The sequence below is a fragment of the Carassius gibelio genome, chromosome B12, assembly GCF_023724105.1.
Source record: "Carassius gibelio isolate Cgi1373 ecotype wild population from Czech Republic chromosome B12, carGib1.2-hapl.c, whole genome shotgun sequence".
NCBI lineage: Eukaryota > Metazoa > Chordata > Actinopteri > Cypriniformes > Cyprinidae > Carassius > Carassius gibelio.
Window position 1 is genome coordinate 16,516,979 of NC_068407.1, and position 24,467 is coordinate 16,541,445.

The window sequence follows — 24,467 nt, forward strand, 5'->3', positions numbered from 1 at the left end:
GTACATCTATTATTTGCTTTTTTATTTGTGTTTGTGCTTTCCAAGTGTCCTTTTTTTCAGAAAAACACCCACATCTAGTTTTGCCAAATCATTTTCAGAAGTTGATCAAAGAAGGATGAAATATGAGAAATACATTTAAAAAATGGCTAAATTTGTTGCTTGGTGCCTTTGGTAGAAAAAGTTCCTAACTTTAGCAACAAAATTGCTATTTTGTGATCGTCATCCTTCAATCTAATCGTCTACTTTGCTAGATATAGCAAATATGATACAACCAATGATAAGATAAATAGAGTAGGTTTAATCTGGCAACAAATGTAAAAACTGACACTACTGGCTATTAAAGTCTTCAGCCTAACCTCAACCCTAATGATGTACTAACTTCAGGTGCAGGGACCTCCTAAAAGACACTTCAAGGCGTTTGGTTGCATTTTTACTGTAATCATACACTATGTGTAATACAATCCAATTTAAACTTATTTTGGGGAAACAACTTCTGCACTGCAGAATAATATCTACAATAATAAACTGATTCAATCCTTTTTTAAAATAATAAAAATTAGAATTTTATTTGAAAAGCCAACCTATGAAGACATGGGAGTTACAAAATCCTCTGCATAAAGATTATGAAAAGAATTTACAAAATACACAGTCCAATGTCACTTATATTAACTTAAAAACACAAAAATAAATAGCGATTTTTTTCTCTAGCCATTCTTAAATAGGGCACATATTAGCTAGAAAAAAAAAAGAAAAGAAAAATAGCACAACTTTTTACAACATACACATTTAGACTAAAATACATTCTTCACTGGTTTGTTTGTAGTTCAGCAATTTGTCAATGCATTTTTTGCTGGTGACAATCCTGCCAAATTATATAATAAAAACGACAGAAAATAAGCATAACCCAGATGACTGACAATAGTGGAAACAGTGTGATGCTTCAGAAGAGTGCAAGTGCAGAATCTGGCCCTCGAGCCAAACAGTACATGTACCAGCATGCAATCCTTCATCAGATGTCCTCAGGTCATCTCAGGCCCGACTGTGTAACTCATGGCACATTATTCTCAAGAGCTCAACTCATTTTTTCAAATCATCTCATCTTAACTGCTTGTAAGTTCTTCATCAACAAGCTTCCCGTGAACCCGGAAACGGTACACACAGGTGTATTCAGGATGACCCCAGTTAGACAGCACTTTCATCTCAATGATCTGAAAAGCTCTCGGGACCTCCTCCTTGAGCAAGATGGAGACAGAATTAAAAGATTAGGCAATCAGTCAAGGATTACAAAAATATTTGCTGGTTAGCACAACCCTGTTAGCTACTGCTGGTAGATGACAATTACAACATTCACAAGGATAAGCCTTTTCCTCATTTACAATTTTTTTTGCTCCTGTATCGGTTTTCTAATTATTTATAACAAAAAACAATTCACAAGAAACCATCAGTCAGTTACATCTTGATTGTCATGCAGCTACAGTGAGATAAATGCATAAAACAATTTAAAAATGTATATATAAATAGCCCAATACACAGGTAAACTGTGCTTGTGTGATACTTACAGATACAAAGAAGGTCTGAAGAGCATCTCCATCTTCATCATAAACAAACTGTCCGAGCAACTGCCCCTCTTCCTGCTGCTCATCATCAAGACCCTTTAAATGGAACAATAATAAAATATAAAAAATATATATATTACTTTGGCCCCAATTTAAATCTTAGACATGTAATATTGTGACATCTTTACTCCAGTTATGACAAACCTGAATTTTCAGCATCATTACTGAAGGATCATGTGGACCTGAATACTGACATTTGCTCAACTCTACTAGATTTTATTTTCTAGAAACTGCTCTTTGAGGGTGCAATCTCTATGATATTATATATAAAAAAATTATCTTGGTAATATTTATTCTTTAGTAGAGAATGTGAAAAGCCCGATATGATTTCAGCTCCATGTGTACTCACATATACACTGAACTCTCGTGGGGCGCTGCTGATGTTGCCGGTGGGTGACAGGGATTTGGGCATATGATCTAGAGAAAAGGCTGTAGGCACAATCTTCATTGACAACCCGACCACCAGATCACCTTGTGAACCTTTAAATGCCCAGCAGTTTCCTGGATGCACATCTGGCTGGAGGGACAAATGAAGAGAAAGAAAGGAGAGAGACCATCATTACATTAATGCTCGACATTAAAAATAAATGAACATAAACGAAAATCAGAATTGTTAAAATTATCAAACCTGTATGACTACACGTGGTGACTGGGAGAAGTACCACAGTGGAAGGCCAAACAGACTCAGCAGTGCAGTTTTGGTGTCAAAGGACTCTGAACAACGTGTGCCTATGATGCTGCCTCCTACAGACACACACACACAAATTCACCACACTACACCACCCAGGTATCAAACATGCATGTATGTTAACAGCATGTCTCCCAGTCAGATAAAAAAAAAAAGTTCAAACAAAAAGCTTTGAGTAAATGTGTTTGCACAGATGCACAAGGTAAAAATTGCACCATTGAGAGAGAGCGAGAGAGAGAGAGGAAAACAAGCAAAAACAAAACCCGTATGCTCAAGTCACATCAGTGAAAGTCAAGGCACCAATTTTGGCCCACAAACTACTCTTCTTAAATTCATCTACTCCATGATAGAATACACAGTACGCTACAAAGATTGTATAATTTTGAAATCTGAAACAAAAACAGAATGGTTTGACTTCAGTTTTGTGAAACTATACATAAAAAATAAAAAATAAGAAAAACCCTGCATGAAATTGAAACGACACGAGCTGAATGAGATGCAGATTCACTCTCTGCCAGTAGGTGGCACTTAAATTCCTTGGTTTCCGCTGTAAACAAATCAGCGCTGCACTCATCAACTTTAATATGCATTATACAGAGGCAAGATGAAAAGAAAAAAACCATCTAAACTTTTCTAAAGACCTTAAGTTCACCTCAGACATGCATTCATATAAAATCCTACCCCTAATTGAACTGTGATTTGTTTACCATCTCAACTGATTTGAATCACATTTCAAACAATTTTCAACCACCTCGTGATTAATCGTTACACCCTTTCATAATCAGATTCCAAAAATTAAGCTCCTAGTAATCAAATTCTATCACATATATTTTAAGATTTTTTATAATTAAAGGATTACATGTTATTCACGCAACAGATATAGTTAATAACCTATCGATTCTCCCTAGTTCTTTCAGCTTTTAAAAGGCCTTTCTAAAAGAGCATACTGCATATAAACATTCAGAAAGTCTTCCAGTTTTGTGAACATTCACACCGGACGTGTCGCGTTCAATTCAAGCGGCAGTTTAAAACAGTTTATTTAATCACCAAACAGGCAAAAGTTTATTTCAAGAATTGACAGTGTCATAGTTGAGTCGGATAAAAAAAAAAAAAAAAAAAAAAAAAGATGTTAAAATAAATTTCCCACAGAAATAGAAATAGCTCTCAAATTCTCCGGCAAGTTGTCTCATCAGAAACAAATTGCAGATGTGCATACGAATGCAAGTAATACATTCATTTCTCAGTGTAAACAGCTTCAGTGATTGTAAAGGGAGTTTTTGAGAGTGCTTGAACTCGCTGAACTGAAGTGAAAATGCTCTTTGCTCTCTTTCAGTACAATGAAATTGTTGTAATAAGTACAAATGTTGTTATACAATTCACATTAAAGTGCAAAGTCTGTCGTATTACAAATATTTTATGGCATGATGAAAAATGACTAAATTACTAAAATGAATAATAGGCCTACTCAAAGATGAATTTTGAAGACTGTGCCCCCCGCCTCTTTGTATTTTTTTTTTATCATCTCAAAATGGTATAAGATTATCCCAATCAAAATCAATGTGATTTAAAATACTTTTTACTTTTAAAGTAATCAAAAAGTAGACTGCTTATTACACAAAATGTGTAATGCAGTGGATCATGCTACTAAACATAAGTTGTCATGTACTTGAGAATCAATAACAGACTACAATTTATAAGTAATCTACAGAGCACTGTCAACACATATTGCTAGATGGAATGCATGCGATCCTTAATTCTGTGTTCTACATTCCTACAGCTAAACAAACAACTGTAAAATTAACAAACTAGAGCCATAGAGATAAGACCATTACTATACCTCCAGATTCCAATGCATAGTCCACCAGACCAGTGCGGTCTTCTGAATAGAGCTTTATCGCATTGTTGACAATCAACTGTACATGCTGTGGAGAAAAACAAAAAAAAGGAGCATTACATATCTAAATAGTTATTAATTTCTTAAAACACTCAGAAGTTCTCAATAGCTTACTTCCTCAGAGAGGCCTGCCTCCCCTGTGGCTTGTCGTACAGTTTGGGTGATAGTCTCTTTTGAAGGTGACTGTCCTTCCTCTACCTGAAGGGACAGGTTACCCAGAATGCTGCTCTCCAGAGCGCTGAGTGAAGCCTGCAGTTCAGTGGTGCTCACAAAGTGATCAGAAAGCCACTGTAGGAGAGATTCAGGAAGCTCCAGTTCTTCAGCTTTGTCACTGCCGTAAAACAGAGACCTGATTTCCTTCTCCACCTGCTCGGATACCTGCAGGAGCAGATCCAGGAGTTATGAGATTTTGTTCAAACAGATGGCAAAAAATATTCCATTCATCTCTTTTTAAACATTTATAGGTTAATGCAAACATTAGGCCTGTAGACACAGGAGTTTACACATTCCAGTTTTCACCTGGTGGTACATAAACTTATAAAACAATATTGTATCTGATTAATAACTTCTCATTAATAAGTGAATGTGCAAACATTTCAAATTACTGTAATGCTACCATTACATTTTGTTTGCCATTTTACTGCATTTTTATTATTACATTCGTTAATAAAGTTATATATAAAAATAAAATTCAAATACTTGAGCTATAGCAACCAGTGTGATGCAAGAAAAAAACAACAACACTATCAATATTTATAGGAAATTGTATTTGACTATATTAGTATATTATACAAGAATTACAAGTATCAAACCCAATTAAAATATAAGAAATTTAGTCCAAATTTATGAAGCATACAAAAGTTCAGTCAATTTGTTTAGTCTTTTACATTAATCAGGTGCAATGCCACAATTAGAGGGTAAAATTGACCTGAATTTCAAAAAGTTATAATATGGTTATAACTTAAAACATGCAATGTAATAGTAGATTTTTTATTTTAGAAATGGATTTCTTCCAGAATAAAAATGGAAGAATTTAATTTAAACGCTTTATATGGGCTAGATAAGGATGTTTAAATGCCAGGTATGAAAATTAGACCCTGCAAAAACTACAGACGATGAACTGAAATGGCACTTACTGAGACTGAAAGGGAGTCCAGCTGCTCACACTTTTCTCTGCATCCCATCAGCCCCTGCACATCATCTCTGATGCGCTCCAGAGTGTCCTCTAGCCGCCTCACCTCTGCCAGCAAATCCTCACTGGAGCTGCTCTCAGCCTCTTCACTGAAGAGGAACAGACACATCTTGAATATGACTTTAATGATTGAGACACAACACTGTTGACCGTTAAAAAACCAGATTGAAGATGATAATGACCTGCGAGGTTCAGGGGTGGGCGCCTCAGCCTCAGGAATATTTCTAAAAGCAGGCTCTTGTTTTTTCTGCAACTCCTAAATTAAACAAGTCAGTCATACAGCTGAATTTGCACAGATGACTCACGTGATTACTGAATCAAAGTAATTTTACATTCAAAAATCATGTGAACTGTGGCCCAAAGAGAACTCCGATCAGTGGTTTAGAGCCTTCCACTACATACAAGATGCTTTATCAGCATGCAGGATTTTGTGTTACTTGTATAATTTGTGTCGCACCTCAGTTTTGCGTGCCAATGTCTGAAGGAGAGCCTCAGCTTCAGCAAGTCGAGTGTTCTCTGACTGACGCTCTTCTGCATGCTTTTCCTGATGCTGCAGACAGAGACAGAATTGAAGATTGTTCATCAAGATATTACATAATAAATAACTGACAAAAAACATGCCTGTTAAACTGGGAACTATATAAAACAACCTGAGCACCCAATATTCTTTAATCTGTATTTTAAATGTTTGACTTGTGTTTGCATGTTCATTTCTACATACAGAACATCTGCCATACCTCTTCTAATGCATGTTAAAAGTTGTCCACATAATGGTCTTAAAATGACTAGCATTTACCAATTACCTGCTGCGTGTACTTGGCCTCTTTCTGCACCTCGCCTTTCAGCCGGCTGAATCGCTCCTCCAGCAGGTCTCCAATCCACTTTCCCAGACTCTCTCGGTCTGTGAGTCTCTCTGTGTGGAGCTCGGAGCGCAGCGTGTTATACAGACTGAGCACTTCAGTGTGCTGCTCCTCCTGCCTGAGCAAACCCCCTGTTACTCGATCCCACAGCTGAGACAAGTTGTCCTCTAAACGCATCAACCTCTCCACCTCTACTGATGACAACGACAGAACTGAGGGCCTCTGTAAAGAGGAAGACATAATAACAGACAGTCAACTTAATATTTTAGTATTGGTAGAAAGCAAGTCAATTCGACAGGATTACAATACACAAGGTAGTACAAACCTGAGTGTGTGTGTCAGGGGGAGTTTGTCTCTCCTCTGAGTCGCCCATGGAGGTGGATGGAGGGGTGACGTAGGAAGCATCACTCCACACAGTCACATTAGCAGAAGGCAGCATGGCTAACAGTCCTGATGGCCCCCAGTAGCACAAAGCTTTCAAGAAGGGCACAGAAGAAATGCATGAGAATGCAGGATCTTATTTTCATTTAGACAAATAATCACTCATGAACAGCAAGCTCACCAAGAAACAGAAGGAAAGGTACAAGAAATAGGACTTTCGAGAACATGGGGAGACACCTGGAAGAGAACATGGACAGGTTCAAATTTTCATGTGACTAACACACTAGCAGTTTGCCGATAAAAAACAAGTGATATAGTGATTTGTGACCATTCAGTGTGATTAAGAGACTTTATTATTATTATTATTTTTACATATTTAGCAGTTCTGTTCAAAGCAACAGTAAGGGATTCTTTCATAAACCAATGTCAAATGTTTTTTTTTTCTCATTTGCTACGAGTAAACAATTCACAAAAAATTTAAATGATAATACAATTTCATATAAAATGAAAGCTATCCAGTTATCAGACTTGTTATAATAGTCTTCCTAAATTTAATTAGTCGTCATTTAATTATGAAAAGTTGAGAAACATAGGGTAAGACTTCTATTATAGTGAAGATTTCAGTTGAAAATACTACCAAGTTATCAAGGAATCAAGAGTTCAATACCAATTCTATAGCCACACTGGATGTGCATTAGACACAGATAGGTAAAGAAAGAACTGATTGGAAAAGAGAGCAAAACTCACTTTGAAAAGAAATCACCAAGCCACAAGAAGCTTCCTGAGGTTGTCTTCCCTGGAAACATACAGAGTAAAGCATCAGTAAAAACAACTGAAGTGTTGATCAGCACGCACTCTTTAGGGTACAGTGCAGGGTTAGGGTGTACAGCGAGAAGTCACACACGAGATTTGCAAAAAAAAGCTGACAAATTGCACATTCCCACATCTTGCAGGCCTCCTAAAATTCTTAGAGTAAATTAAATGCATACAGAGGTCACGAGGCTACTAGTGAAAACTCTTCCAATCATCATCTTTTGTTTTGTTTTAACTTAAAAAGAAAATGGCCTGAGTGAAAAAGTTAATAAAAAAAATTAATTGTGAAAATGGAAAAATAAAAACCTCTTGAGAAGAATTGCACCAAGCAAATAAACTGCTAAAACACCTGGTTCTGAAACAGAGGCTGAAATAAAGGGATGGAGGAGTTTAAAACTAATTTGGAGATGAACCCAGCAATGCAGCATTTATTTCACATGCAAAGAGGTGGTTTACATACATTTCTTAGAGGCCCTTTCTGAGTCATCGCATCTAATGCCGCGTTTCCACCACAGGAACTTTACCCAGGAACTAGGGACTTTGGACTGGTACTTGGTGTGTTTCCACCGCAGGAACCAGGAACTAAAAGTTCCGGGTAAAAAAAAATGCCCCTCAGAAAGTCCCTGCTGGCGAGGTGGTACTTTTTCAAAGTTCCGGGAACTTTCGGGGGCGGGACTTGGGCGCTAAACATCCTGATTGGTTGAGTTCACGCAGCATTGGTTGAGTTAAACCACCAATTATTCGGATCATTTTCAAAATATTACTGTTGTTGTGTCATGAAATGTAATTTTAAAAGTATTTCAGGCGAGAATGTAGTTGTTTAAAACTCAAATCTGTGGTTTATTTATAAAGACAGTGCCTATTTAAAAATGTGTTTCGCCGATCTCAGAGACGGTGAGCTCCACGCAATCAGCGGGAGTTCAGTGATCCGATGAGAAGCAGCCTCACCTCGGATAGACCTTCTGATATGTGCCGCTGGCTCTGATGTCTCTGTAGTGGTTAAACAAAATATAATTCGTTTTGGGTAACTCTAACAGGTTATCTTTGGTCTGTATTCAATTCATCTATATGCTAAAATGAAAATAAAAAAGGCAAATTTATATAATATTTAGGGCTGGGACTTTAACGCGTTAATTGAGATTAATTAATTACACAAAAAATAACGCATTAACTAAGATTAATTACAGGAAAAAAAATTCCCGCATTTTAATAACTTATTTTTGCACCGCGGAACGTTTCTCACTGGATGAGTTTCAGCGGACCGATTATACTGGAGCACCAACTAGCGTTCGCAAACTTCACATATCACCGCAGCACATTGAGCCTCAAGGATCACCTTACACTTTATGTTGAACTATGTATTATTTTTTATTGAACTCTTTATTATTTTGGCCAAGGTTATTGAGAGTTGGACTTAGTATGTTATGGCCTCTGAAGCAACAGAGAGATGTTTTCTAATAGTCAGTGTTTCCAATGTTCTGAATTTAATTGACAGTATTGTATTTTACTTAAACACTTTACAGAAGGTTCCAGCACCTATAAGCTTCCTGAATTTCTAAAATGTACTATTTCTAAATTGTTTCTAAATATGCTATTCCTACGCTTCATTGCAAAAATTGCACTGGTCTGCTAGACTTAGTTGAACAAAGATAAACAATATTTACCTCAGAGAGGAAAATTGCAGTAGCCAAAGCGAGCTGACTGCTGTTATCTAGTACAGCTGCTGTTTGCAGAATTACCGGATGTGTGTCCTCGCAGACATCACACTCCCAAGTCAAAAGCACAAAGTCCGCACTACAGAGGACGCATGTGCAAAATCAGCGTACTTTGTATTGAGAAACACGTGCAGACCTACGTCACCAGTCTATTTGCCAAACTTCCCGGTACTTTACACCGCGGTGGAAATGCAGAAAGCAACAGGTCTGCGGGGAAAAAAGTTCCTGGTACAAATGTTCCAGGTAATTTCGGTGGAAACGCGGCATAAGGATCAGATAGGGTTGCAAAAAAAAAAAAAAAACACCCTACCAACATTCACACTAGGTCAACGTCACCAATTTGCTTACATTTGATTATGGACTTCACTGGTGCAGCATACTGAATCTCTCTTTATTTTACTTCAATGTTTTCAATGTTTAAAATATTCAATATACGGTGGGTGGTCTTTTGTAATCAAGACCCCATTGCAACCGTAAACAAGAGCTCTAATAGGAATATTGCTTGAATGTACTGAATATGAATGAACAAAAAGGTTGCAAGATAAGAAAAGATGCTTAGTTATAACTACATTTGAAAAGGAAAGAGATTCCCAAATGGAACCAGAGCATCAGCACCATAGAAAACAGAACGAAGAAAAAGCCATGCAAGGTTGCCAGAAAGCTCTTCACAGAGACAAACCCACACCTGCCGGGGAGAAAACTGCCCTGACCACAACCTGAAAACCATCAATGCAGGGAAGGAGCTCACAGCAGCATTAACTAACTACTCCCAAACCATAAGCTTGGAATGACTAAGATTGTAAGAAAGATGATTATATAACCTGTGGGCGACCATAAGGTCACTACAGGCTTCTCTTCCTGTGAAGAATGAGGGTCCGTTGCAAAATTATGCTTCCTTTTGCAGTCATCACCTGTCAGAATCGGTGTACGGTTGAAAATGACACAAACTGAGTGTTAAAGTTCTACTCCCTCAACATTTGTTGTGCTTTTAATCTTGTCTTAATCTTAAATACTTTTTTTTTTTTTTTTTAATCTACACTAATATATACCCTGCGGTGAAAATCAGATCCCCAACACTGGCCAATAAATCAATTAGCAGTCATAACTTATTTGAAACCACGTAAGTGGCCAAAAAAAATTGCAATGCTCATGCACAGGCAATTTGATGTATTGATTACAATTATAATTAATGTTTACAAATGCATTCCCAATGGAAATATGCAATACTACCATATAGTTTAACCAAAAAAATGTATCTAAAAAGGCAGCATGATTAACTGGCACAATTAAAACTATAACTTACCAAAAAATGCTGTTATTCAGTCATCATTTACTCACCCACATGTTATTCCAACCCTGTGTGCCTTGTTCCTTACCATGTACAACTTTAAATATGAACACCTAAAGATTTGAAGTGGAAGAATATCTAAAAGTGAAGTACGTGTACTTACACAGTACGCTGCTGATCTTCGGTCGTTCCTTTTGCATCACTACCTCTTTAACACTCATACTGCTGAAGTATTTCTCCTTGCCTATGATGACGAACAGAACAAACAGACAAATATTAGATAAAGCCAAGACTCCTTCGCAGTTCTGTACCAGTCTTCTTCATTCCTCTAATCCCAGCACTGCATAGACAGACTCCAACAAGAGAGATTTGCATGTAACCAAGGCAGTGCTCATGGTGGACAGGCGCATTTGTTTATGCACAGTGTAATCATGTTTCGAAGAAAAATCTGGAAGGAGGAAAAAACTTTGTAAGTTATAGCAGCTGTAGGAGGTCAAACAACATGGAAGAGACTAAAGTGGCCTGTTAAAAAAAGTGAGGATGAGAAGGGTTCATCAGAAATCACTGTTCAGGTGTAATGGGATAACAAAAGAGAGTTACATTTGCTACTCCTGAGACAGACTTCCACTAAGGGACTACATTTACAAAGACAGAAAGAAGAGACAGGTGCACTAATGCAAAACCTAATAGACCAAAAAAAAAAAAAAAAGTGATTGTCTCACACCCCGTTTTGCATTTGAGCACCTGTCACCTGTCTCAACCAGAAACAGATCTGCAGCTAAAGCAAGAGTTACACATTTTTTTCAACTAAACTATAAAGTAGAAAAACTATAAAATAATTTAAAAGGACGTGGGGTTTTGAATGTTGCATTCAATTTCAGATGTGACTGAAAACCCACTTCAACCTTTAGGGTGACTTTAACATTATAGTTTTTAAAGGGGGTCATATCACATTGCTAAAAAGAACATTATTTTGTGTATTTGGTGTAATGAAATGGGTTTGTGGTTTAACGTAAAAAAAAAAAAATTCCATATTCTGTACAATATTGTTTCTCTATGCCCCGCCTTTCTGGCCATTTTACAAAAGCGAGGTGTATGCTTATTTTCCAGCTATCCAGTCCACTGATTGGCTGAATGCCTCTCAGCATGTGACAGAAATGTTACGTCCCTTACCATACTGTGATGCAGAGTGTCCCAGCGGGAACACAGAAGCAATAAAACCCATTATAAATGGAGGCATTTGTTGCATCCAGTGGGGACAAAATTAGATGATAATGATTTACCTTTTCACGTGTTGCATGCGTATCGTGCCGTGTAAACAAAACCATGCCTGTATTTGTGATCCGAGAGACAAACAAGCTCTACTCTACATGGCTCAAAACTCATGTTTGAATCATCAGTGGCAAATCCTTTACATACGAAAACATACTTCCAGGCTGCGAGTCAGAAGCGCCAGACTGTCCGTTAAAAGGTGGAATTGCCACATTTTATAGAAACAGACACTGGCATTGTAGGCTGCTCTCACAGAAAGCAGTCCTTGTCCTCCACAAAATGCGCTGCACACATCTGAATATTTGGGTTGAACAGTTCTGGAACAGTGTTGTAATTACAACTTAACCTATGATTTCTAGTTGTGTCCTCTTTTGGAAGGCCAAACAAAGTAGCTTCGCTTTCACAATGAAACGCCATCTCCACAACATGGCACTGCCAGCAACAAAACTACAGCGAGAATAAAAGTTAGGGCTTCTTTCTTTGCATGAACATTTGGGTGGCATTATGAAAATCCTCCCACACTGTGACATAGACATGTGGGGGAGTGTTAGAATGAGTCGTTTTAGGTAGGAGTGGTTGATTCTTAACTTTGATAAAGAATATATTTTTGGATTTGAGACTTCAGTCTTGTCAACTTTACAGATCTTCTTTATGCACCAAGAACTTGTTAACACTCCAAAGAGAAAGGAAAAATTTTAAAATCCGAGCGTTAAATGTTAAAAGCACCGATGCGCGGCAACCACAAGCTCAGTTCATTTTCAACAGAAGAGAAGCGGCAGACGAGCAGAGTTTATTAATAGTGAAGATTCTTTGCTAGGGATGCTTGCCAGATGAAAATAATTTTTATATATATTTATATATATATATATTTATATATATATATATATATATATATATATATATATATATATATATATATATATATATATATATATATATATATATATATATAGTGTGTGAAACAGACGTAAGGTTGTTTGCACCTTGTGCAATGTGAAATTAGTTTACAGCTTTCTCAAGCACTTTGTGATGAAATTTTGGAAACCGGAGATGAGCCCCTTGTCTAATGCACCACCTGGCTTGAGAAACCCGTACTAAAAGACTTACTTTTAGTCATTATTTTATTTGCGTAGGACACATATTCTGAATGCCTTTGGCAGAATTCAAATGAGCCATTTTAATTATTAATTCCAAGATTACAGGGAGACTAATCTAGACTAAATTTTTTTTTATCTATGCCCACCACAAACAAACAAACAAACACACCAAACAATAATTTATTTATATATTTACACATTTATTTAAACACATTTATTTATTTAGTATTAATTAGACTGTTGATTGCATCATCACTGCTCTTCGGTGTTTATAAACGAACTGATAAGGATCTAACTGTGGAACTACTTCCAGTTTTAGTTGGTTTGTAATTAACTTTTCCATAAACTTCATCACAATGGAAGTTAAAGCAATAGGTCTAAAGTCATTATTCTCCCATGGACAAGATTTTTTAGGAACAGGAGTAATAATTGCCTTCTTCCATAGAGTAAAAAGAGAAATGAGAAATGGTTTGATTTCCGTTTTTCCGTTTTGTTTAAGTAGAAAATCAAATGACCAAAAGATACACTGACCACTTTAATTCAAGTCCACCATGATAAAAACCCACTTACCAACCTGGTTTACGAACAGATTCATTATTGCAACTTCAATTTCAAGCTGACGGAATGCCAGCAAACCAGATATCTTTTGTATGATGCCTGCAAGGATACCATAAAGGGTATCCTTAACTACATTTGTTTTGAGGGTCAGATTATTCAAGTGGAAACTTAACAATTGTTTTCTATTGTCAAATGAGCCCCAGTCCACCAATTAACAAATTTCTTTAATAACAATTTCCTGCGAACAAACGTGTGAATCAACAATCAAGAGCCTAGTTAAGAACTAACATTCCTATAAAAGCTACAACAAAACAGCCACAAAATCCCTTAAGTTAATGATTTTCTCTTGAAATGACTTGGAGTGTGACATCATGAGTGTAACGAGTTCTTTAAGAATAAGCAATTGCCTGTTTCTGGCTGTTTGTACAGTGTGAACCGTAGTTCTGTTAATAAGTGGACATAATATCCAGGCACCAGAGGGTTTTAGAGAAAGCGATACCTCCATTAGCACAGCCATTGGTTGCTCTCTTCTGCTGCACAGACTGCAGTGTCTTCCTCAACACAGTGGCTGTAGAGCAAGCGATTCCCTTACACACTCGCACACACCACTGCAGCACTGATGACAGCAGACCTGGACAGACATGGACTGATATTAAATCAACACAATGTGTTGCTGATCAAAATATCTGAAAGCGATAGAGTGGTCAGAAAAGACTGTGAACAGAGACTGTGGTTGTGGACAACATCACACATGCAAAGCAGCCTGCTGGGTAAAGAAGTGTGCAGATCTGTACAGGTCTAAGTCCTAAAATCCAAATCCATCTAAACAATTATCCAGGCTTTATAAATATAACACCACAAAACAAAAGTTTCCTCACCCTTGATATATACCAAGGTGTAAAACGCATCTTAAAATAATGAAAAGACTATGGAAAATGTTTCATTATTGACACTTGACACTGTAATTCTAGATCATAATCTGAACATGGGCTAGTCTCAAGCTCTGACAGTGACATGCTGAAAAGAAAAAGACCCAAACAGCCATAAACCATCTAGTGAGGAACCCCACAGCCTGGAGAGGTGAACAACAGACTAACCAAGGCTGATACCTTTGAGCAGTGCCATCTGCATCAGTAGTCGGCATATGTACACTACAAAAGCAGCAATTCTCTTTCGGTTATGAAGGCATGTCTCAGACAATATCCCCAGCACACCTGTAGACACAATGAATTCAAGCCTGCACATTCCCTTCAATAATATTCAGCATCCAAAGACTGAATGACTCCGAGCCCATTTCTGAAGACCAGGAGAAACCTGACCACATCATATAAGGGGTTTGACATAACAGGAAAAGGGGAAACAGCTGATTTCTAGTGCTTTATCAAACTGTCTCACCTGGCTTATATTTGCGATTCTTGTCCCTGCAGTACAGCGTAGTGTTTGGGAAGGAGGCTGTGCTGGGTGGAGCCTGATGACCAGTAGCATCATGAAGGGAACTGTTGTTCTTGGATGGAGAGGCACTGGGGCAGTCTTTGGAAATGTAGCCATTCTGTGCTGTAGAGGTCTGTGTTTTGGCCTCCACTGTGCTGTAGTGTGCAATGATTGTCTGGTCTGAAATAAATCCAATAAAGCTTAATACAGCCCCACATTTAAAATAAATAAATAAATAAATAAAAACACTTACCCTTAACATCACAGTCTTCATCCAAACCTAATAATGACCAAAAAAAAAAAAAAAAAAAAAAAAAAAAAAAAAAAAAAAATCAATGCTTCAGTTGTCCACCAATCTCAGTTCATTTCAACTCAAGGAGTATCATATCATGGCGATCATGAAGGTCTGCTGGCACTGACCCCAGAAGCTGTCGACGAGGGTGTGTTCCTGTATGGAGGACTCCTCTAAGAAAGAGGACAGCAGAGAGGCATTGCTGGGCGCACAGCTGTTCAGGGTGCTGTTATGGGCCTGCAGGATTGACGTTGAGGCAGACCTAGGAGTTTGAACAATCTGTGGTGTCCCTGAAACAGAGTGATGAGCCCTTCTGCTCTTCAGTGTCCTGCAAGACAGAGACAGAACAAGAAAAGAGCGAGGACGGAAAACCGAATCAAAATATTGCTTATACTTGAAGTCAGCTTGTGTCTGTATGGTGTATAAATAAACTGTTTTAGACCGCTCCTCGAGTTGAACACGACTTGTCCGGAGTGTGTGACAGGTGAGTTCTCATTGACTCAGCGCTGCTCTTTTATGTTAAGTAGATCACTTAAGTGTTCAATAACAGAAGCAGTTCAAGTGTGAGAGTAAACATTGTGCTGGTATAAGTGTAGGGCCCTATGTTTCCCGCGATGCAGAAAACGTGAATGGAATCGCAGAATCCATTCATAAAATCAGAATTCACAGTTTAAGGCATGACGCGTAAAATTAAAATGGAAAAAAACAAATCAAGAAAAATAAAAAACCTACTACTACTACCACCATCATCATCACTACTACCCCTCAGTATTAATTTAAAAAAATATTGGTTAATTAATCAGTATTGGCCAGTGTGGTCCAACCTTGCTATCAGTATCGGCAAAATCCAATATCGGTGGACCTCTATTTAATAATGCCGGCCAGAGGACCTCTAGTGGACACAAAGTAACTGCATCTGTGTGTGGCTAATTCTGCAACTTCATTAGATTTGACTTAACTGGCCACTGGAATCATAAAACAAATAATTTAAATTGTAGCTTTTCTATTTCTACACTTAGTTACATTTATTTTGTCTGTTTCTTTATGCCAACATTTAAGGTCAAACTAAAGTTCCTGAAAAGAAAAGAAAATACATTTTGCATTATAATAATATGGCACTAATGGTCTAATTCTTATCAAATTTAGTATAATAATCCCCTGCTAATTTTCAAGGACAAACTGCACTCACTGGTCACGGCTGAAGGAGGCGCTGTGGTTTAGAGATGAGTCAAGCAGACTGTCGTCTCCATAGTGACTTGGGTTGGTGTGCAGACGGAGACTGCGTCTGGACATCCTGGGTGACTTGTAGATGGGCCCAAACCAGAGCTCCCGCTCAAAGTCTTGTTCTGAAGAGTAGCTGGAACTGATGGAGACAGACAAAAAGAACTAATTAAGACTAATTAGGATCAGCTACCATAGAAGAGATTTATGCTGCCTTCGCATGCTATCAGAGATTTCCTATTTCCCACTTGTGATCGATTTCATTTAGATATTCACTATTTGCTTAAAGTGGTCTTGCATTTGAGGTAGGGATGTCAACAATTAATAGATGATCGATTAATTGTCGATAAGAGATGCAATCGATTAAAGCTATCGATGGTCGGTTAATCGATTTAATGTTGGGCTGTGTGCAGTTCATGCCAGAACATGTGCGAGCGGCTGTGAGTGATGGTAAAAGTTTATAAACTAATCAGTTATTCACAATGTACAAACTAAGCTTTTAATGTGGTTTCAACTTTAAAAGGACATTTAAATGGAAACAACACAAAAGTTCTTCATGGAAAGCAATAGAAATGTAGTAACAGTCATTTCATCAGATAATGGTTTCTTATGTGTGCTTTGCATTTGCTGTGGGCGACAGGACAGAAAGGCTCTTTACAACTCGCTAATTCATTCCTACGACTTATGCATTTGTGGCAACTGTCCATGTTTCATTAATTTTGTTCCCCTAAATAACCCATGATTTAACTGAAATAAGGGAACAAATTAATAAATAGAACAAATTGTTAATTAGTGATATCTTTATACCTTCCCATGTTTACCACAGTAAGAGATGCGAAAACAGTGATTAAAAATGAAAGATAATACAAACCTGAGAAATTAAAGGGTTAGACTGAAGATTTAGGAAAAGAAACATTGCCTAAATGTTACTGGATTTGTGGAAATTCGTGACCAACTGGCAAACCAGAACAAAGCTACATAAACGTAGGCTATAGGCTCAAACAGCATCAAGAGGCATGATCGCGATCTAACATTTTCCAGTTAACCTATTATTCCTCTAATAAATAAAGCTTTTATACCACACTTGTCAATCAGAGCTTATAGTTTGTAAATAAATAATTGCTGGATTCAAAACAGCAATTAATAGGAGCTGTGACCAACTCCGACATTATGCTTTCCCGGAGCATTCACTGATGTCACTGAACGGTGACGCCACAAAAAGCATCGTTCACAAGTTTCTGCATGGACCAAACAAGGGCACAGGTTCTCAAGCCCTGGGACAAAATGGGATACTTTAAGGAAAATGTATAGCCCATTTAAGTCATAGGCCTAACATAAAAAGAAAAGTTTGTTTTCATACATTTTTTAAATATGCAAAATATCTATTAAAATAACGGATTTAAAACAGAAGTGTGGCAGTGCTTCATAATTAATTCAACATCCATAACATTCAAATTCATTGCGAATATGGAAACATTATGATTTGTGCTGAATGAGACAGGAGCAATAACCTCCAAATAAATCTAGCCAAAGCAGCGCTCGCTCGTCCTCATCTGCACCCATGCACTGTCATGATCTAATGCACGGTATGCCAGATTTTTAAAAGCCAAATAGGCCTACCGGAACACAAAAAATAAAATCTGACAACAACAGTGCGTTTTGCTGCAGAGCACAGCCACACACGCACCACAGTTACGTTTGGGATAATTTTATTTTAAATGCCATAAAGTCAGTTTGAAACATTGCAATTGTGTTTTAAAATACAACGAGCACCACAAAAACATTTAAAAAGGCACGTTCAGCAGTCTCCGTGCGGGATAGGAAACAGTCAAAGTAAAATGATCTCATACTTATGGCGCGCTCTCTTCATTTTATCAAATGATTATAATCAAACCTATTTTATAATCCTGCTACTACCATTTTATTCAGACTAAAACTCAAGTGATTTAGCAGAAAAACACACACACACTAAGCAAAGACCAAGTGAACAAGTGAAGAATTTGGTACACATTAAACCTCCACAACAGAGAGAATAAACTCCAATCTCAAACACTCAAAACAAAAGAAATCAAAGCCATCCAGTAAAATGAAAGAATGGGTCTGGTCATTTTACAACTAACTGTGCCCAGCCACCATTTCTAAACTCAAGCCAATGGTTCGAGGACAGTAACAACTGCCATCTCTCTAGAAACAATCCCAGCATTCACATCTGAACTTTGGAGCCGCTCTGCTTGCTTGAGGTCTGACAGTGTGACAAAGGACATACAGACAGCAGCAGCTGAGCAAAACATGCTAAACAGTAACCTGACAATGTATAATTAACGTCAGCTTACCGCTGTTAAAATTCCAGCCAGCCTTAAATCGATACCAACAATAGCATTAGCATTAAAGCTAAGGCTTCCTGCAATACACTTGAACACAGAAAAAAAAACAAAAAAAAACAGGTGTAATACACACAGCAGCCTCCAGCCCCAGCTCTCCAGATCCCATGTGTCGTCACTGGTCATCCCATGGAACAATCACATTACTGCATACACACACGCTTCCACAGACACAAGGAGATCTGGAGGGATCAAGCAAATTAAGAAGGCTTGCTCTACTTCCAGTGTAGAGCTCCTGCATATGTGACATGTGAGCCACTAAACGTTCCCTGTCCCTCCCTCATTATCCTCAGGATCTCTAACACTATAAATTTTAAAGGCACTTCACTGTACTTTGAACATGGGATGAATTGCATCTGTAAAAGTGCTTAAAAAGTGATTCAGCAAAGAAATTCAGAGGGGTGCCCAGTATTCACCCTGTATTAATCTCTGGTGATCCAATCACATGTGATCAGCTAAGACACACCATGGCTTACACTTTGCAGTAACATGAAGGAGTGAACAATGTTTTGCTGATCTAGGGTCAGTGTGAGTGTGTTTTGGGTAAGTTAATGGATCCGTTTTTATGCCTCATTTATATTACAAATACTTGAATTTCTGGATGTTTATTGCAAATTCTTCTGAATTCAGTTTTTTGGTTTGGCCCAAATTGCAAGAATAACTGTGATTATCTTTACAACTGTGATAATCAATGCACGAATCCAATCTTTTTAAATCTATAAATTTTTTGGCCCATCTGTTTACATTCCCTTTAGACACGACTGGTATCAGATATCTGCGTTTACATTAATTCCCAGCCAAAAGGATTGTCTGCAGTGATCGCTTTACTATGCACATGGTAGACCCTTGTGTTTTAAATGACCATGCTATTCAAATGAATTATATAATTCATGTCGAATGGCCATTATTATTTACCAGCATGGACAACGGCTGTCATGGATGTTTTGCAGCACAAAATCTGAAAGGATAAAGACCGGAAAAATAATCCCCTCAAGTTATCACCGCATTGCGGAGAAATATAATATAGCTTTAAGCGGTTGTATTTTTAAAATGCACGGGGCAGGTGTTGAAAACCATCTACTGAACGTGCAATTTCTTATCTATAAAAAGTTTCCATCTCGAAAGGCAAGCGCATACAGCAAACCAGCATTTAAACACCATTAAACATCTTTGAGCAAACAGGTCGCCCTCGCATTGGGAGCTGTGAGTGAGAATTGGATGTGAGTGTTTAGACGTATGTCAGATTTCCAGATATCGGATGTGTATCCGCTTAAAATCCACATTAGGAAGTGGCTAAGACGGGATGCAAAATTTCAGTCAGTGATCACCAATGCTCATTCTTCTTGACCTGTCCGGAGACAAATTTGCAGTGGCAAATGAGTGGAAACCAATTCAGTCTTAAAGAACCACTCCTCTGTTTGAGGGTTCTGGCAAGATCCCACATGACCATGTGAAAACTAAATGGTACCAATATGTATTGGGTACAACCTATAGAAAAATTTCGGTAGCACTTTATTTTACAGTCCTGTTCCTCATGTACATACTATGTACTTATTATAGTAATTACAATAACTATGTAATAACTAGGTAATAACCCTGAACCTACCCCTAAACCTAACCCTACCCCATGTAGTTACCATGTGTTACCAGAACTTTCTTAGATAAATACACTGTAAGTACACTATAAGTACATGTAAGTACACGTACTGTAAAATAAAGTGCAACCAAAATTTCAATTGAAGTCTGACTGTATATACACACACAAACAACAAACCAAAGTAGTAGTTAGAAGTCTACATTACATTTGAATATTATATTTTCTAAGCATTAAATCTGTAATTTGTGCACAGCAGACATTGAACGCTTCAGCGAATTACTTGACATTATTTTGTAGTCATAACATGATTTTGACCGGTATGAAATCATGCTATTTATCTTTTTACACTATAGATGGCAGCAATCAGGCCAAAATACATGATAAATTCTAATCTTTTCTGTTTCCACTATTTACAAGTATATAGAAGATATGTATATAGAGTTCATCATGACTGTTATTATTAGGGCTGGGAAAATAAATTGATGCATCGCGAAGCAAGAAATTATTCATGATTTTCCGAGTGTATCGCGATTCCTTCTTGACTCAATCCTGAGCTTAGTTTTGAACAGCAGATGGCACTGCATGCTTTAGAAACAACTGTACTCTGCTCTTTTCCAAATCCTTACACACACTTGAACCTTGAAGTGAATTACAAGGGTGTTCACATTGGGCTGTGTTTACATTAAAGAGCCAGTAAGATGAAAATTCTAAGCTTCCTATCACTGTTTATAAGTCCTGTACATTAGGTTTAAATCCATCCAAGGTTAAAAAACATTGTAATTTTGTCAAAATATCATTTTAAAATTACCTCAATTCTCAGAGATCCCCAAATGGTTCGCGCGAAGCTGTTCAAAAGATTCAGTTTCCTTAAACCCTACCTTTCGGTTGCATACTGTGTTCTGATTGGTCAACTAACATAGGTTTGATTGGTTGTTCCGCACACACCTCCACGGTAAACTATGCGTTAGCATCTGTTTGGGGTGAATTATGTCTCATTCCTCTCACTGCGAAGCAAACAGTAAAATAAAAAAATTGAACAGTCTCGCTGCTTTTTCTTCTGTGTGGGTGTATTCAAGCCGCGCGCTTCAGTTTGAATCTGAATAGCGCGTTCAACGCGGGGGTGTGGTCACATTAGATATAGTGAAGGTAGACGTGAAAAACAGACATCGCGTTGTTTTCATATGGATTACTTTATCACAGAATATCTGTTTTCGGCAGCACTTGTTTAGTTTTAAAGTAGACATGTCAAGCTTTCTATAGATATCTCCCATGTCTCTTCGTTGAGAATTCACGGAGTTACACTTCATTTTAATGACGTTTTTGTAAACGAAGATCAGTGCAGAGAAAGGCTGCAGACAGCACACATACTGATAAGATGCTCGGGAGAGAACAAACACAACATCATAATTATACTTCGCGTTGTGATTCGGAGATGCTCGTTGGTCTAAATAAAGTTGGTAATGAACCCTCTTTTATGGCCAAACGCTTTGAAAATCCCGCTGTACTCACCGAGATTAGAAAAGCAGTCATCAGTGAAAGGGATTTGTTGTACTGCTCTGGTATTGTGGTAAAAATGAATTTTAGCCATTGGTTCTTCTGATCTTCATTCTTTGGCAGTGAAAATAAAACAAACTTGCCTTTACAATTAAAAACACACTGTCTCCTCGGCATAATGCTATCACACCAACCAGAGCGTCTGTGTGTGTGTGTGGTGGGGGGAGGGGGGGCAGGTCAGAGCTTCGTTTCTCCCAAGACGGTAGGCGGAGATTATTATGCAAAGTGTTCCTACTGACGTACATAGAGATGGGCAACAGATTTGAAATCTATAACGACTCGTTTCAGCGATTCAGAGTCGACTCCTTACTTTAGAAGCAAATAACTTTATAAATCGTGTACTTTTTGGTTTAATTACTTTGCACATTGTTTACACTGATGGACAGCTACATCATACACTGCAATACAGGTAATTTTTGATTTCCCATCTGTGTGGCTCTTTAATCTTGTGAAATAAAAGCATTCCGTGCTGAGTCGAAATTAACATTACTCGACTTGTCAAAAGCACAAGTGCTCTTTAGCACTTATAAGCATTTGAGAGTGTGTTTAAAATCTAGACTAGAGCTGTATCTGCTGTTAAAATCTAAACTTGGAATAGATTCCGGAGGAATCAATCCACAAATCGATTCTTCATCAATTTATCGTCCCAGCCCTAGTGATTAGACAATGCAAGATTTTTTTTGTTTTGTTTTAAAGAATTACAATGATGCTCTAAAATCCAAGAGCATTTATGAAAACATAAAGAAACAATGTAGGAGAGTGGTAATGTGCAAGCAGTGAGAAACTACATTATAATATCGGTCACTTTCCACTTTAACTATTTGTGCAGTGTGCGCATGTCAAAAATCTATTCCTATTTGAAACTTGTGACATTAACGCGCACATTAACCCGATCACTTTATTAAACACTACTGTACATTCAGATTCATTAATCGGAATGAATATGGTCCAAAAATTTTGCATGTAAAAAGGTAGCCATCGTGGGTCATGCAGCAGACTTCTGCTGACAAATAACAGGTAGATCCAGGTGTAGGACAGGAAGAATGGAGAAAGTTCACACTGTTCATCTACATACTACTGATGCAATAGGTTTGACGGGACACTTTCACACGAGTGCATAGATTGGCTCTTCTTGTAACATCATCCTCTCACACCAAGATAACAGTAAATGCTGGACTCTCATGCATCAAACTATAGTGGAAAAAATCGATGTACTAAATAATGTAGTCTCAAACCCAAACAGAATACAAGATAACAAAATAATCATCAGTTATCTTATATTCTAATTACAATACTAAAAATAAAACTAGGCAATGAAAAACAGTCCAAATAACTACTAAGAAAAACAATACTCTTCAATTCATATGAGAGCTACAAAAATTGGCTACTGATCTAACGTCTAACGATCTAACTAACTTAACAGTGGCTGTGAGATAGCAATAAGCATACGGTTTCACACAATCCAATGTGGATACGGTTTACATATAATAGAAATGATATACAAGAATGTACACTTAAAGCAACTGTGCAGTTAATCGACCATAAGTGTATTACAATGTTCCATGATAATGCGCGGAATGCGGCGTCTTCGCTTTATACAGAAAAACAAGAGACTCACTCAGACAGGTCTGGGGCCCTCCACCTCAAAACCGGCCTCCCACAAACGAAACATCACCAGTATCACCGGCCTCCCACAAACGAAACATCACCAGTATCACCGTTAAACCATTATAATCCATATGTGGCCTTCTCTCATCCTCGCATCATCCAGAGAAACAGCCGATTGAACCAATGAGAAGAGCATCGGCCTACCGCCGCGAAATACAAACACTCATCTCTAACGTTCCATCTGACAGACAAGATAAGACTCAGCATTTCATAAACGGATATTCTAAAGCCTCATGTTACAGAAACAACTAAATTAAATGCAAATAAACCCCATAATAAACACACCAAAAAATAAATAATAAAATAAATAATAATAAAAAAAGATACGTTCAGGTAAATATTGACTCAACAGCACCTGTCGCAATTGACTAGCAAGTTAGCAGTACAAAGAGAAGTTAAAGTCACTTACCTGAGCTTAAACGTTTTAGTTTTACTCTCAGATGAAACACAAAGGAATGAACTGCAGTTAGGTTATAAACGTGTGTGCGTTAGTTTGCGTTCACTTCACAGTACAATATTATTCAGCAGCGATAACGGTGTTAAGCCGTTTCTCTAATCACGCCTCAGGTGGCTAATTTCAATATCACGTCACGCACTTGAGCTTGAGAAACAACGTCATATCCGCCAAGTGCTACCTCATTATAAATTCAATTATAATACCTTAAAAATACTAAAAACGCAATTATTACCTTGTTTTTCTTTTTGACAGGGCGTCAGTGTTATTTATTAATAATAATTAGTTTATTGTAATATATGTAATGATAGACTTTTAAAAATAGATTTTATTTTTTTGACATTTTTATTTACAATTTAAAAGATTAAAGTGTTAAGTGATACATTAAAGTGTATTAAAACAATGAAAGCTTTCTTAAATTAAATTCTAATTTAAAAAAGGACACCAAGAATGCTTTGGGCAGAACATTAGTAATTTCTAAAAATTATTTTTTAT

At 37.4% G+C, this 24,467-nt stretch overlaps 1 protein-coding gene across 5 annotated transcripts; it reads right to left on the reverse strand.

The window, feature by feature from the left end:
* Positions 1–534: 534 nt before the first annotated feature.
* Positions 535–24,104, reverse strand: LOC127969539 (SUN domain-containing protein 1). Of its 5 annotated transcripts, none has more exons than XM_052571580.1 (21): positions 23,928–24,104; positions 16,287–16,460; positions 15,226–15,425; positions 15,059–15,085; positions 14,770–14,985; positions 14,484–14,588; positions 13,874–14,005; positions 10,611–10,691; positions 7,379–7,427; positions 6,813–6,868; positions 6,576–6,724; positions 6,194–6,472; positions 5,848–5,940; positions 5,573–5,646; positions 5,335–5,479; positions 4,313–4,576; positions 4,142–4,226; positions 2,245–2,360; positions 1,966–2,133; positions 1,560–1,652; positions 535–1,232 (listed from the first exon to the last, which is right to left on the reverse strand). In XM_052571580.1, the coding sequence occupies exons 2-21, from the start codon at positions 16,388–16,390 to the stop codon at positions 1,101–1,103; spliced, it is 2,568 nt and encodes an 855-aa protein (XP_052427540.1). In that variant the 5' UTR covers positions 16,391–16,460; positions 23,928–24,104; the 3' UTR covers positions 535–1,100. The 5 variants fall into 5 exon arrangements, with proteins under 5 accessions (XP_052427540.1, XP_052427542.1, XP_052427539.1 ...); XM_052571582.1 differs by lacking the exon at positions 23,928–24,104 and adding an exon at positions 23,469–23,611; XM_052571579.1 differs by lacking the exon at positions 23,928–24,104 and adding an exon at positions 18,776–18,940.
* Between the last annotated feature and the right edge of the window lie 363 nt (positions 24,105–24,467).